The sequence below is a fragment of the Scyliorhinus torazame genome, chromosome 7 (genome assembly GCF_047496885.1).
Source record: "Scyliorhinus torazame isolate Kashiwa2021f chromosome 7, sScyTor2.1, whole genome shotgun sequence".
NCBI lineage: Eukaryota > Metazoa > Chordata > Chondrichthyes > Carcharhiniformes > Scyliorhinidae > Scyliorhinus > Scyliorhinus torazame.
In genome coordinates, this window is record NC_092713.1 from 205,869,372 (window position 1) to 205,884,818 (window position 15,447).

The following is a 15,447-nucleotide window of genomic DNA, read 5'->3' on the forward strand; positions in this document are numbered from 1 at the left end:
CCCCAGGGCCTGACGGGATCTACCCCAGAATACTGAAGGAGGCTAGAGAGGAAATTGCTGAGGCCTTTGGATCCTCACTGTCTTCAGGTGATGTCCCGGAGAATAGCCAATGTTGTTCCTCTGTTTAAGAAGGGTAGCAAGGATAATCCAGGGAACTACATGCCGGTGAGCCTTACGTCAGTGGTAGGGAAATTACTGGAGAGAATTCTTCGAGACAGGATCTACTCCCATTTGGAAGCAAATGAACGTATTAGTGAGAGGCAGCATGGTTTTGTGAAGGGGAGGTCGTGTCTCACTAACTTGATAAGAGTTTTTCGAAGAAGTCACAAAGATGATTGATGCAGGTAGGGCAGTGGATGTTGTCTATATGGACTTCAGTAAGGTCTTTGACAAGGTCCCTCATGGTAGACTGGTACAAAAGGTGAAGTCACACTGGATCAGGGGTGAGCTGGCAAGGTGGATACAGAACTGGCTAGGTCATCGAAGGCAGAGAGTAGCAATGGAAGGGTGCTTTTCTAATTGGAGGGCTGTGACTAGTGGTGCTCCGCAGGGATGAGTGCTGGGACCGTTTCTGTTCGTAGTATATATAAATGATTTGGAGGAAAATGTAACTGGTCTGATTAGCAAGTTTGCAGGTGACACAAAGGTTGGTGGAATTGCGGATAGCGATGAGGACTGTCAGAGGATACAGCAGGATTTAGATCGTTTGGAGACTTGGGCGGAGAGAAAGTAGACGGAATTTAATCCGGACAAATGTGAGGTAATGCATTTTGGAAGGTCTAATGCAGGTAGGGAATATACAGTGAATGGTAGAACCCTCAAGAGTGTTGAAAGTTAAAGAGATCTAGGAGTTCAGGTCCACAGGTCACTGAAAGGGGCAACACAGGTGGAGAAGGTAGTCAAGAAGGCATACGGCATGCTTGCCTTCATTGGCCGGGGCATTGAGTATAAGAATTGGCAAATCATGTTGCAGCTGTATAGAACCTTAGTTAGGCCACACTTGGGAGTATAGTGTTCAATACTGGTCGCCACCCTGCCAGAAGGATGCGGAGGCTTTCGAGAGGGTGCAGAAGAGATTTACCAGGATGTTGCCTGGTATGGAGGGCATCAGCTATGAGGAGCGGTTGAATAAACTCGGTTTGTTTTCACTGGAACGACAGAGGTTGAGGGGCGACCTGATAGAGGCATACAAAATTATGAGGGGCATAGACAGAGTGGATAGTCAGAGGCTATTCCCCAGGGTAGACGGGTCAATTACAAGGGGGCATAGGTTTAAGGTGCGAGGGGCAAGGTTTAGAGTAGATGTACGAGGCAATTTTTTATACACAGAGGGTAGTGGGTGCCTGGAACTCGCTGCCGGAGGTGGTGGAAGCAGGGACGATAATAACATTTAAGGGGCACCTTGACAAATACATGAATCGGATGGGAATAGAGGAATACGGACCCAGGAAGTGTAGAAGATTTTAGCTTAATCGGGCAGCATGGTCGGCACAGGTTTGGAGGGCCTGTTCCTGTGCTGTACTTTTCTTCGTTCTTTGTTTGTTCTTTGTATTTGATGATATTGATAGGTCAAATTGAGAGAAATTAAATATATGAGAGACCAGGGCACATTGGCTGTGTTAGCACGTCAATTCTCAAAACAACGGTTCATGCCAAGAACTCCCAAGCCAATTTACTGAACGTAGCCATTATTAATCTCCTCCATGTAGCCTGGTGACTCTCAACAGTTTTAGGACAATAATACATTGAGAATGTGAACTGCCTGAAGTGGGTACCCTGCCAATAACATGTCGAGTTTTAACTTGTCATGGACAAAACCCTGAACTGCTTAATGATGCGCTCATCAAAAATGTGAACAAAACCAGTTTGGATATCATCTTTGATTGCACGTATTTAAAATTTATGGCATAATTACTTGGTTACAACCTTTCCCTCTGCCAATATAAAAGGTTAATAAGGCCATAAAAATAAACAAAGCTGTTTATTTCTAGTTGGGTAGAATTGAAAAGTAGGGATGTGATGTTAAAATTGTACAGAACATTGTGTAGCCTGCACTTGAAAAGTACTGTGCACATTTATAGTCTCCAAATCATAAAAAGGACACAGAAGATGGAAACAAAGTTCAAAGAAGATTTATGAAAATGACACCAGGATTGTGAGATTATACTTCTTGGGAACAATTAAACAGGATGGAGCTCTTTTCTCTAGAAAAAAGATAGGGGGCGTGGAATTCTCCGTTTTGACGGCACCCGGGGGTATCCCGACGGCGTGGGACTGCCCCACAATAGAAAACCCCATTGACCGGCTGGCATAACTGAGAATCCCGCTGGCGGGTCGAGGCAGAAATGTGGCGTGGTGGAGAATCCAACCCGGGGTGCGCGAAGAAATACAATCTGATAGAGGTACTCAAGAGTATGAAAGGGATTGATAGGGTAGACATGGAGATGTTTCCACTTGCAGGGAGATCAGAACTAATGCAAGATATTTACTAATTATTTTTAGCCTGGAAAATGAAACCCACCACCAAGCTGAGGTTAATAGTATAGATTCATTTAAAATGAAGCTTGATAAATGGCATAAGGCAGAAAGGATTAGAAGCTAATTTTAATGGCGTTAAATGAAGAAGGGTGGTGGATGGAGGGTTGGTGGAACATAAATATTAGCACGGACCTGTTGGACCAAATGGCCTGTTTCTGTGAGTAAATATTCTGTAACCATAAAATATGCAACTGGATTCTGGCTAAAATGTGGCAGAAAATAACATGACAACAAAGGAATGTGCTGGCCCAGCAAAATTCCAGTTTCTCTACCAAAGATGACAAAACTGTTTGTCGAAGATCAATTTACATCAAATATATTTATGCCATGATCTTTACATCACTGGGTGTTCTCCCCAAATGTGCTTTATTTTAATCTTTTTCATTTTGAAAAAAAATGTGCATCATCTAATCTCTTGAACTAGAGAACCAGTTTTCCCAACTCCACTAAAATAGCCTAAGACCTAGAACCAGTGGAGTCTTTTGGCCTCGGACATTATTCATACTGTAATGAAGCAAAAACTGACCATATTTCGTTTGTTTTGCATTTGACCTTTTCTGTTGCCTGAAAAACACAAAAAATATCATAAGCTCTGATAAGATACAATTACCTCTTATGTTAAGGCATTCAATTTTTTTTTTTTTTTTAAATGGGAAATTATTTTAAATATAATCTAGCACCGTACAACTTCAAACAATTAACATAACTCAAAACGTTTGTTGTCAAGGCCAGGAATTCCAGTCTCAACAAGTGAAGCAAGCACTGAGTCGAGCGCATAATTCAGTCACATTGTTAACTCGAGGTTTATGATTCACTGCACCGAGAACCCGGGTTCGATCCCGGCCTCAGGACCGAACAGTGACTGTCAGGGTGGAGTTTACATTCTCCCCATGTCTGCACGGGTCTCACCCCATAACCCAAAGATGTGCAGGGTAGGTGGACTGGCCATGCGAAAGGGCCCCTTAATTGGGAAAAAAAGAATTGGATATTAAAAAAAAAATTCTTTGTTTTATAAATTTAGATTACCCAATTATTTTTTCCAATTAAGGGGCAATTTTAGCGTGGCCAATCCACCTACACTGCACATTTTTTTTTTGGGTTGTGGGGGCGAAACCCATGCAGACACGGGGAGAATGTGCAAACTCCACACGGATAATGATCCAGAGCCGGGATCGAACCTGGGACCTCGTGCCATGAGGCAGCTGGGCTAACCACTAGGCCACCGTGCTGCCCGATACTTTACATTTTTAAAAAATGCCTCAATGTGTATAATTACACTGCTCTTATTCAAAAACTTTTCCCAGCCTGCCTAAAGATCCCCATCTGCAAAGCCGAAAAAGGAAATCTTTCTGTTTACCGCTCCATTTCATTGAGAAGGCTCCAGGCAAATCCACCTCCAACCACCTACTTTCAGCGACGGAGGTAATAATTCAGCTACAAACCAGTGTAAAAATAAGACTACATTTATACTTAACAATGGTATCATGACTGTATCAGGCTCCTGTGGCAAGTGTACGGGCGAATAGGACAACATCGGACTATTCTAGACTGCACCGGGGACGAGACAGGGATGCCCCCTCTCCCCACTGTTGTTTGCGCTGCCTATAGAGCCGATGGCAATTGCTCCGAGAGCCTCGAGGGGCTGGAGCGGACTGGTCCAGGGGTGTGTGGGGGGGGGGGGGGGGGGGGGGGGGGGGGGGGGGGGGGGGGGGCAGGGGGGGGCAGGGTTTTGCTCTATGTGGATGACCTGCTTCTGTATGTTTCGGACCCAATAGAGGGATGGAAGAAATCATGAGGACTGTAGGGGAATTTGGCCAGTTCTTGGGGTACAAGCTTAATATGGGAAAGAGTGAGATGTTTGTGGTCCAGGCGAGGGGACAGGAGAGGCGACTGGGCGTGCTACCGTTTAGGTTCGTAGAGGGAAGCTTTAGGTACCTAGGCATCCAAGTGGCGCGGGAATGAGACTGGCTGCATAAATTGAATCTGGCCCGTCTGGTGGACCAAATGAAGGACGATTTTCGGAGATGGGACGCACTTCTATTGTCTCTGGCTGGGAGGGTGCAAATGGTGAAGATGACGGTCCTCCCGAGATTCCTATTTGTATTTCAGTGTCTCCCAATCTTTATTCCGCTGTCCTTTTTTAAGCGGGTCGAGTGATCACGGGCTTCGTCTGGGCAGGCAAGACCCCGCGAGTAAGGAAGGTAATGCTCAAGCAGAGTCGGGGAGAGGACGGGCTGGCGCTGCCAAATTTTAGCAACTATTACTGGGCGGCTAATATAGCCATGATCAGGAAGTGGGTGGTGGGGGAGGGGTCGCCATGGGTGCGTATGGAGGCAGCTTCATGTAAGGGCACCAGTTTGGGGGCGTTGGTAACTGCGCCTCTGCCGTTCCCGCCGGCATGGTACTCCACCAGTCCAGTGGTGGTAGCGGCCCTGAGAGTTTGGGGCCAGTGGAGGCAGCATGTGGGAGCATCGGTCTGGGCCCCAATCTGCGATAATCACCGGTTTGCCTGGGAAGTATGGACGGGGGGCTTCCGGTTATGACGGAGCGCGGGGATTGCGAGGATGGGGGATATGTTCATAGAGGGGAGCTTTCCAAGTATGAGGGCGTTGGTGGAAAAGTTTGGGTTGGCGAGGGGAAACAAATTCGGGTATCTGCAGGTGCGGGACTGCCTTCGTAAACAGGTGTCAACCTTCCCGCTCCTACCGCTAAGGGGGATTCAGGACAGGGTCGTTTCCAGAGGGTGGATAGGAGAAGGGAGCGTCTCGGACATTTATAAGGAGCTTATGGGGTCGGAGGAGACGCAGACCGAGGAGCTGAAGCGCAAGTGGGAGGAGGAGCTGGGAGGTGAGATAGAGGATGGTCTATGGGCAGACGCGTTGAGTAAAGTCAACACGTCCGCAACATGTGCCAGGCTCAGCCTGACACAATTTAAGGTTGTTCACCGGGCTCACATTTTTTATTTTTAAAAATAAATTTAGAGTACCCAATTCATTTTTTCCAATTAAGGGGCAATTTAACTTGGCCGATCCACCTGGCTTGCTCATTTTTGGGTTGTGGGGGGCGAAACCCACGCAAACACGGGGAGAATGTGCAAACTCCACATGGACAGTGACCCAGAGCCGGGATCGAACCTGGGACCTCGGCGCCGTTAGGCAGCTGTGTTAACCCACTGTGCCACCGTACTGCCCTCACCAGGCTCACATGACAGTGGCCCGGATGAGCAGATTCTTTGGAGTGGAGGACAGGTGTGCAAAATGTGCGGGAGGACCGGCGAACCATGTCCACATGTTTTGGACATGTCCAAAGTTTAGGGGATTTTGGCAGGGATTTGCGGACGTCATGTCCACGGTGTTAAAAACAAGGGTGGCGCGGAGTCCAGAGGTGGCGATTTTCGGGGTGTCAGAAGACCAGGGAATCCAGGAGGAGAAAGAGGTAGATGTTCTGGCCTTTGCTTCCCTGGTAGCCCGGAGACGGATACTATTAGCATGGAGGGACTCAAAGCCCCCGAAGTTGGAGACCTGGCTGTCGTACATGGCTAGCTTTCTCTGTTTGGAGAAAATCAAGTTCGCCTTGAAAGGGTCACTTGTCAGGGTTCACCCTGACGTGGCAACCGTTCGTCGACTTCTTTGCGGGAAATTGTCAGCGGACGGGGGGGAGAGAAGAGTTTAGATTAGAGTGGGGGGTCAATAAGGGTGGGACCTGTACGAGAGGTAATATGGCTCATGAATTTTGTTGTTGTTACTATACCAAAAGTACCTCAATAAAATGTTTATTTAAAAAAAAAACCAATGGTATCATGTAATTTACAGTGCAGGAGGCCATTTGGTCCATCGAGTCTGCACCGGCCCTTGGAAAGAGCACCCTACTTAAGCCCACGCCACCATCCTATCCCTGTAACCCAGTAATCCCACCTAACCTTTTTGGACACCAAGGACAATTTAGCAAGGCCAATCCACCTAACCGGCACATCTTTGGACTGTGGGAGGATGACGGAGCACACGGAGGAAACCCACGCAGACACGAGGAGAACTTGCAGACTCCGCACAGACAGTAACCTAAGTCGGAATCGAAGCTGGGACCCTGGAGCTGTGAAGCAACTGCGCTAACCACTGAGCTACTGTGCTGCCTCATGATAACATGGTAGAAATAATTGCTTCATGTAGCTACACTTTGCCAATAATTTAACTCACTCCCTCAGGAGGTCATCATGGTAACCTATCCGTTGGTATAGGGTGCATTAGTTTTGCAGGGAATTGCCACCAATTGATCATGATCAAATTTTGGCAAATCTCACATTTGTATGATGAATTTAGGGGGTGAAATTATTTCTTTTACACATATAGCCTACATATTAATTAAGTGAAATGACAAATTGAAAAAGCTGCTTCAGTTTTCTTAAATGTACCATATAACCAGGAAATCAATACTAGTCATCCCATCCAGGTTCAATGGTTCAGCATGACCTTTCCATCATAATATTAGCACATGACTCACAACGTTTGGCTGTAGATGTTTCTAAATCTGTTTTGCAAAGATGGCTCAATTTCTTGTACTAAATGGAGCAAAATAAGGTCTGATAAAAACTCACCAAGACTCCTTTGGAAGCACCTTCCAAACCCACAACCACTATCAAAACCACAACACTACCATCTGGAAACATTAGGGCAGCAGATATATGGGAACACCACCACTTAGAAGCTCCCCAAGTCACTCATCATCCTGACTTAGAAATATATCGCCGTTCCTTCTCTGTTGCTGGGTCCAAATCCTGAAACTCCTGAATAGCAGTGAGTGTAACTACATCACATGAACTGCAGCGGTTCAAGAAGGCAGCTCACCACCACCTGCTCAAGTGCAATTAGGGATGGTAACAAATGCTGGCCTGGCCAGCGAAGCCCACTTCCCGCAAAAATGAATTTACAAATATATGGCCTACAAACTGTACAATGTGGAAAATGCAAGTACCTCAATTATTCACTTTAAAAATAAAAGCTGCAAATCCAATGGATAACTGAAATTGGCAATCAAGTTTATTATAAACTCCTGCTCATCACATGGCTGCTCAAAATTGAAGCCCAGTAGTTAGGCTGTGACCCAACTTGAAGCCTAATTTCTATGGACTCAGTTCTGGGTAAGGAAACCTTCACCGTATATTCACATATATTAGTGAGACTGGAGAAAAATACCTTGTTACAGGCAAACCTGGCAATTTCATCTGAATTAATGAGCAGCTTTTTCAAATGTGCCAATACCTCGCCAATCTCACCATTGCCACAGTAGTAACCAATAGTCTTTGTGTTCCAGAGGGAAATCTTGTCTGCAACAAATTAAACTCTGGGTTCTAAGAGATGGACTGTGCTTTCCACTGATGGCACTTGGAATTATCATTTTTTTTAAAAAGAGGAAATTACTCGGTAGATGTCCAAAGCTAGCTGTGGCGGAGAGTCACCATTAGGCCAACTCTTATGCATCTGATAGCAGCCAATTCTGTGTTACTGGGAGACGCTTGATTGTTTGAGGTGTAATTCAGTGAGACAACTGTGAACAATAGGATGAGCGCACACAAAAAATAACAATTCTGATCTGCCAATATAATTTGCAGACAAGATAATTTTATCCCAACCTCCATGAGGGTCCAGCGCATCCAGCTGTCTGATGGCTGCAAGGAGTGCTGATGCAGCATCTGGAGCAATGTTGGTCTGTCGTGCAGATGGATTGGACCTAATGGAGCCCAAAGGAAAAGCAAATTTAATATGCAAGCAGATTCAACTTATCAAGCAAGTTGCAACATATCCTTTTCAAAACCTGTGCATTGACAATGCAAATCAAACTAGAGATGTTTATAAGCAATCAACAGAATGAATGCAGAATTATCTCCCAAGTTGCAGGGACTCAGCAGTAGGGCAAAAGCAGAGCCTACATCATGCACCCAGGCCATTCTTCAAGTTACCACTTCAGTTTAGGTCACTCTTAAGCTTAGTTTTTACATGGTTTATAAACTAGGATATAAGCTCCATATCGAAGGGTGACCTAATAATAGAGATGTTTAAAATTATGAGTGTTTTTGATAGAAGGGGCACAGAATACTTCTGCTTATGTGGAAGAGAACAGAGGCAATTAATATGACAGTTTCCAAAAAATCGAATAGAGAATTCAGAAGATACTTTTCACCCAAAAAGCGATGAGAAAGTGGAACTTGCTACCACATGGAGTGATTCGAAACAAATCGCATTGATGCATTTAAGGAGAGGCTAAACAAACAGCTGAGGGAGAGTTGCACAGATAAGATTTAGAGTAGCAGCATCATAAATGTTGGCATGCTCTTGTGAGGTGTGGAAAACAAGTTCCGAATTGAGTTTGATAATTGGCTGCTATGCTTTAACAATCATGATTTGGAGGCTGGGCACATCAGGTTCGACAAAGCACATTAGATCGGGTCTTCGAGACCTGGGGTCAGCTGGGGGCCCCGGCCACTGGTCTTATACTATCTTGTTCTCGATGCTCGTCATGAAGGGTTGGAGGTGGCTGATTGTGTTGAGTCATCACCCCGGCAAGGGCCGAGGTTGACTCAGTGTTGGGGCGACAGCATGGCAGAGGTGAAGGCAATTCATTCGATGGAATTATTGAAGGATCCCGAGTGTTGTTTAGACGATCCTGCCTTAGCTCTGGCCTTTCCAACCGACATAGATGGTGTTATTATCCTGCAATTCATCAATAATCCTGGACTTTGCTCCCTTTTGATTATGCTCTTGATTTCTTGTTGTCTTTTTCCCTCCAAGAATGGGCGAGGTGTGAGCACAAGAGTCATCGGTTATTTTGATTTAGCAAAAAATCATGTGATTATGTGGTTTGGGCAGTCTTGCTCCGCGTTCTTTTTAATGTGCTGTAATCCTTGAAGTTATGAGAAAGGAGTGTATTTTAGACACCCCTTTTATTTTGTTTATAGTGAAGATGAATGGAGTCACTACAGGGTGATGGATGGATGGTTAGTGTGGAGGTAGGTGGTAGGGTTAATTAAGTCCTCATTAGGATTGAGGATAGCCCTCAGTTAGAGCTAATTGTAACGGGTTTATTTTAATTACTATGAATTTTGAGAATCCATGCTTATATCCTATGAATGTCCAGGCTGATCATGTATCCTGGAGAGGACCGGGTTCCTTCTGATTCTTCCTTGGGGTTGGCTTTTTAAAAAAAAGAGCTATTAGAAATAAGTAGGAGTGCACACTTGGATGGGGCTGGCTAGTTCTTGTTTGAATTTTTGAAATGAGAGACTGTACGCTGTGCCTCTATGTTGTTGGAACCGTTCTTCGGTTTGATTGTGGAGTTAGGCACCCTCCTCCAAGTGGTCTTATGTAGTGATTTCCTGAGTGCCATCCCTCTTGTGGTTGGGTCTTCCACGGGAAGAGTGTTTTTCTATCTGTTCCGGCAATACTGTATTGTCCCCTAGTATCCTCTTTATAATGACATAGTGTTTTTTTGGAAGGGGGGGGTGTCATTGACCTCCCAAGACACCCAATTATTGCGTGGCTTGGCGATTCTTCTCCTCTTTGGTGGTGGGGTCTCCCCGGTTGAGGCCAGTGTGATTTTTCTAGTGTCGATGGAGTTGGTACAGGTTCCTGGGTATGGTCGGTAAGGTGCAGGTCCAGCTGGCTGGGAGGTCTTGATGCGCGCTGGGTGTCCTGACTTCTATGTGTCAAGTGTGCAGGACTAGGCCAGATCCGGTGAGGTGGTTGTTATCCTGTTGTCCACTAATGCTTGAGACATTCCTTCTCGAAGACACTTATTAGAGACGTCCTGAGAGGTTGGGTTTTCCTTTGATGCGGTTAAATATCCTTGGTTGACGGACTCCTGGGGTTGAGACGGGTCCGGCATGATGATCGCTATCATGTTGCCCTCCTTAGGTTTGGGACGAGTCTGAACGAGTAGGTTTTTCACTTCTTCATTAATAGCTGGTGGTTGTGCGCTAGGAGTACAGACCCATGGCTGGCTCTTGGTCCTCTTTTATCCCATGACCTTCTGCTCCTGGCAGTTCTTTTTATTTTACCGTTTCGATTAGGTTGTTGGGAGGTGATTATAATCCAAATCTACAGCTGCTGATTCTCTCTGAATAAATATGTGAAATGATCTCTTTGTACTTCTCCTTTTTTGTTATAGTGGGTATAAAGTATCCTTGATTGATTCTTGCAGGGATACACACGGGTCTGTTATCCAAGGGAGGAGGTTGCTGTACGTCATTGATGGCTCAGGTGCTGCTCGAGATGCATGCTGATGTGCCCCCAAAAATGGCACAATGTATTTATCCTCAACTCTCGTGGTCATTGCAAGCAATCGCTGCATAGGACGCATGCACCATTTTTTCATGGCCGTATTCTTTTCTCACTTGTTCACTGTTAGTGCATATGGATGTGTCAAATTGAGTCTAATGATTGTATTGAACCAGCTATATTGCTGTTCTCCTGTTCCCCTCTGTATCCATATATGTTGAGACTTTTTATTTCTTACTGAGCTGTGCCATTTCTGTGGTTTTGTTTCATTATTTGTTAAAATGTAAAACGTCAATAAATATACTTAAAATGTTAACATGGACTGCTTAGGCTGAATGGCCCATTTCTGTGCTGTATATGCTACATATTTATGCAACCAGATGGTTGGTGTACAGAAGCTTCGAGGTTACAGCAAGCAAGCAGGCATCCAAACCAAATTTTCTTTTTGATGCAGGCAGCTACCTGCATATTGATAATGGCAGTGATTGCATGTGTGGCGAGTGTGCCCTCTGCAGTTGTAGTGGCAGAAAATGCAGCCTTTAGTTACTTTGGTGCCTCTGGAGTGAAACATACATTTGTGATACAGGGGAAAGAAAATTGCAGCCATTACAATTTTAACAATACATGGAATGAGCACATCCGAATTTGGAGGTAGTTTCAGCAGCACTTTGAATTTGGGGCGAGGTCGAAGATGATGCTGATCCGAGGGAACCATGGGTTTGAGCCTGGGAGGATGGATGTGTGGTTTTGGGGCAGGGAGGACCGAGGGAGCGAATGATCTGTTTTTCGAAAGATGATTTGTAACCTCGAAGGAGCTGGAGACACAGTATGCTCCCCGGGGGTTCCTCGTCGTTGGAGGGGGCGATTTACGGGAGAATATTGGAGAAGAACAGGGCGTCTCTGGAGGGAGTTAAAGCCACGTGTATGGAGGAGTTGGGGATGGAGCTGGAGAAGAAGGGATTATGGTATGAGGTGCTGCTGAGGGTGAATGCCTCAACCTTGTGTGCAAGGCTGGGGCTGGTTCAGTTAAAATAGGGCACACCTGACGACATCATGGATGGGCCTGGTTTTGCACAGTGGGCTAAATCACTGGCTTGTAATAGAGAACAATGCCAGCAGTGCGAGTTCAATTCACGTACCAGCCTCCCTGAACAGGCGCCGGAATGTGGCGACTAGGAGCTTTTCACAGTAACTTCATTGACGCCTACCCGTGACAATATGTGATTATTATTATTATGAGCCGGTTGTTTGAAGGTGTGGAAGACGTGTGAGGGTGGCGTGGGAGGGGTACATAGGTTCAGGTCCTGCCCGAAGTTGGGGAAGATTTGGGGGGGGGGGGGGGGTGTACTTCAGTACCATGTCGACGACCTTCCATGTGGACTTGGAACCCTATTCCCTGAGGGCCATATTCGGGGTTCGGAGTTGTCGATGGGTGCAGGGGCAGGTGTTAGTCTTCGCCTCATTGATCACTTGCAGGCTGCTCCTTTTGGACTCTCCACCCTCTGCCTCAGTGGGACTGAGGGATTTAATGGAGCTCCTGTGTTTGGGAAAGGTGAAGTTTGCCTTGAGGTGGACAAGTGAGGGGTTCCGTTTATATTACATTTTGGAGAGCTGGTTGTCGCTAACAGGTGTTTTGGGGGTGGGGGGTGTTGGGGTTAGTTCAGTTGGAAATGTTGTGTTGTGTGATTGTTAAAATTTGAATAAAAATATTTTCAAAAACAAAAAATACATGGAATGAGCTCCTCAAAGATTGACATTGTTACCCAGATGTCGCTGGAAGCAGTTCGAATTTACCTTGTGGATGGAACGTCTTCTGGAACCCATTGTGGGTAACTAGAAATAAAAATAAGAATCTGTTACGTGCATATTACCAATCATTCCCCCAACATTCCAGACAACCATGTTCAATAATTAAAATACACCCGCAGGGTGGCACGGTTGCGCAGTGGTTATCACTGCTGCCTCACGGCGACGAGGACCAGGGTTTGATCCCGGCCCTGGGTCACTGTCTGTGCAGAGTTTGCACATTCTCCCCCGTCTTTGCATGGGTCTCACCCCCCACAACCCAAAGATGTGCAGGGTAGGTGGATTGGCCACGCTAAACTGCCCTTTTATTGGAATGTTTTTTTTAAAAAAAATAATTAAAATACACACAAATCAGAGGAACTGTATCCATTTCTTGGCGCCGGAGGTTGAATATTATTTGACTTTAAAATTGTGTTGTTTTTGGAGCAAATTCTTATAAAACTATCACCCCAAAATCAAAATCCTGGAGTTCGCCACTGACCAACGATTTAACTGGGCTAGCCATATAAATACCGTGGCTAAAGAAGTCAGAGGTTGGGTGTTTGTGGGAGTTACTCGCTTCCGGACTTCCCAAAGCCAGTCCACCGCCGACAGTCACAAGTCAGATGTGTAATGGAATACTTTCCCTTCTGACCTGGGCAGCTGCAGCTCCAAGAACACTCAAAAAGCTTGATACCATACAGGACAAAAACAACTTGTTTGATTGGCACCCCACCACAACCTTAAACATTTGCTCCCTCCACCATTAGTTCACCATGGTTGCATAGTATACTGTCCCTTGCAGCAACATGCCAAGATTTCTTCAAGGTCTCTCCAATCTAGAAGGATCAGAGGTGCATGGAAACATCACCATCTTCAATTCCCCTACACCCTGGTTCAGAAGTATTATGCCATTCCATCATTGTAACTGGGTCAATATTTTGGAATTCACTACCCAACAGCGTTGTGGGAGTACCAAACTACAGTGGTTCAATGCAGTAGCTCACCGCCACCTTCTCAAGGATAATAAATACTGGCCTTACTAACGTAGTTCATATCTTGCGAATTAAAAAAAAACCCACAAGTGTCATTTTTAAGCATCATGTATAAAGAAGTATAATAGCTGTGGAATGAAACTGATCATGGCTTGGAGAAGGGCACCGACCCCCCCTATCAAGCCTACCCCAAAACTGAAGGACTCCCAACAATGGAGAGGCGCAGCGTACAGACTCTTACTTGAACAATTCGAACAATGACTAACCAACCCTATCTCAGTGTGCGCCCCAACTTATTTCCCCTACTCTATTAGCTCTAAAAACTTGCCACCCCAAAGGAATAATCAAAAGTAACCCAGTCCTCTCCAAATCTGCCCAGGCCTTCGAAGGAGATAAGCATAGATTCTAAAATTTGGGATTGGGGATATTGTAATGAAATGGACAGAAAACAGGTTAGCAGACAGGAAATTAAGTGTAAGAATAAACAGGTCTTTTTTGAAATGTTAGGCACTGACTAGTGTGGTTCTGCAGGGATCAGTGCTAGGACCCCAGCTATTCGCAAATAGATTTAATGATTAAGATGAGGGAACTAAATGCAATATCTACAAATTTACAGACAACAAAGCTGCGTGGAAGGGTGAGCTGTGAGGAGGATGCAGAGATGCTTCAGTGTGATTTAGACAAGGTGAGTGAATGGGCAAATGCATGGCAGATGCAGAATAATACGGATAATGGTCGCAAAAACCGGAAGGCAGATTATCTGAATGGCTGTAGATGAGAGAGGGGATTGTACAACGAGATCTGAATGTGCAGCAGTCGCTGAAAGTAAGCACACAAGTGCAGCAGGCAGTGAAGAAGGCAAATGATGTGTTGGCTTTCATAGAGAGTATTCAAGTACAGGAGCAGTTATGTCTTGCTGCAATTATATGGCCTTGGCGAGATCGCTCCTGGAATATTGCGTGCCGTTTTGGTCTCCTTATCTGAGGGGGCTATCGAGGTAGTGCAGCAAAGGTTTACCAAACTGATTCCTGGGATGGCAGGGCTGACGTTTTAAAGAGATTGAGTTGGTTAGGATTATATTCGCTGGAGTTTAGAAGAATGAGGAGTGATCTCATAGAAACGTATAACTAACAAGACTAGACCAGGTAAATGCAGGAAATATGTTCCCGATGGTGGGGGTATCCAGAACCAGGGATCTCAGTCTAAGGATACGGAGTAAACCATTTAGGACTGAGATGAGGAGAAATTTCTTCACCTAGAGAGGGTGAGCCTGTGGAATCCCCTACCACAGATTGCAATTAAGGCCAAAACATTGTACGTATTCAAGAAGGAGTTAGGTATAGCTCCTGGGGCGAGATCAAAGGAAATGGGGGAAAAACAGGAACAGATTACTGAGCTGGATAATCAGCCAGGATCATAATTAATGGGGAGCAGGCACGAAGGGCTCAACGGCTTACGCCTGCTCCTATTTTCTATGTTTTTAGGTATTAGAGGTCTTGATAGAGTGGATAAGGCAGCCCTATTCCACTTGGTTAAGGGGCCCATTACTCAGGAGCACAGATTTAGGGTAAGATAGGAGTTCGACAGGATTTAAACGAAATTGCTTTCACCCAGAGAGTAGTGCACCTGGAACTTACTGCGTGAAAAGATAGGAAAGGCAGAAACTCTTATAACATTTAAAAATAGTTGGATATGCACCTGAAGTGTTTTGAGTCAAGAGGTATTGAGCTCAATGGTGGCGTCAAAAAGCGCAGATGTGATGGGCCAAATGGCCTCCTAGTGCTGTAAATATCTGATTCTAAGCAAAATATAGTGTAGATCATAAACACAGGCTGACTTTTGGCTACTTTCTGAACCCCACA

At 45.4% G+C, this 15,447-nt stretch overlaps 1 protein-coding gene across 8 annotated transcripts in view; it reads right to left on the bottom strand.

Annotated features, from left to right (window-relative positions):
- Nucleotides 1-15,447, bottom strand: part of LOC140426802 (matrin-3-like) — a 67,022-nt gene that overhangs the window by 29,636 nt on the left and 21,939 nt on the right. For all 8 annotated transcript variants that reach the window (XM_072511999.1, XM_072511997.1, XM_072511996.1 and 5 more), the window contains exons 4-6: nucleotides 12,600-12,638; nucleotides 8,165-8,262; nucleotides 3,065-3,102 (exon numbers count right to left, since the gene is read on the bottom strand). In XM_072511999.1, the coding sequence (XP_072368100.1) occupies nucleotides 3,065-3,102; nucleotides 8,165-8,262; nucleotides 12,600-12,638 (175 nt within the window). The remainder of the gene's footprint in view (nucleotides 1-3,064; nucleotides 3,103-8,164; nucleotides 8,263-12,599; nucleotides 12,639-15,447) is intronic.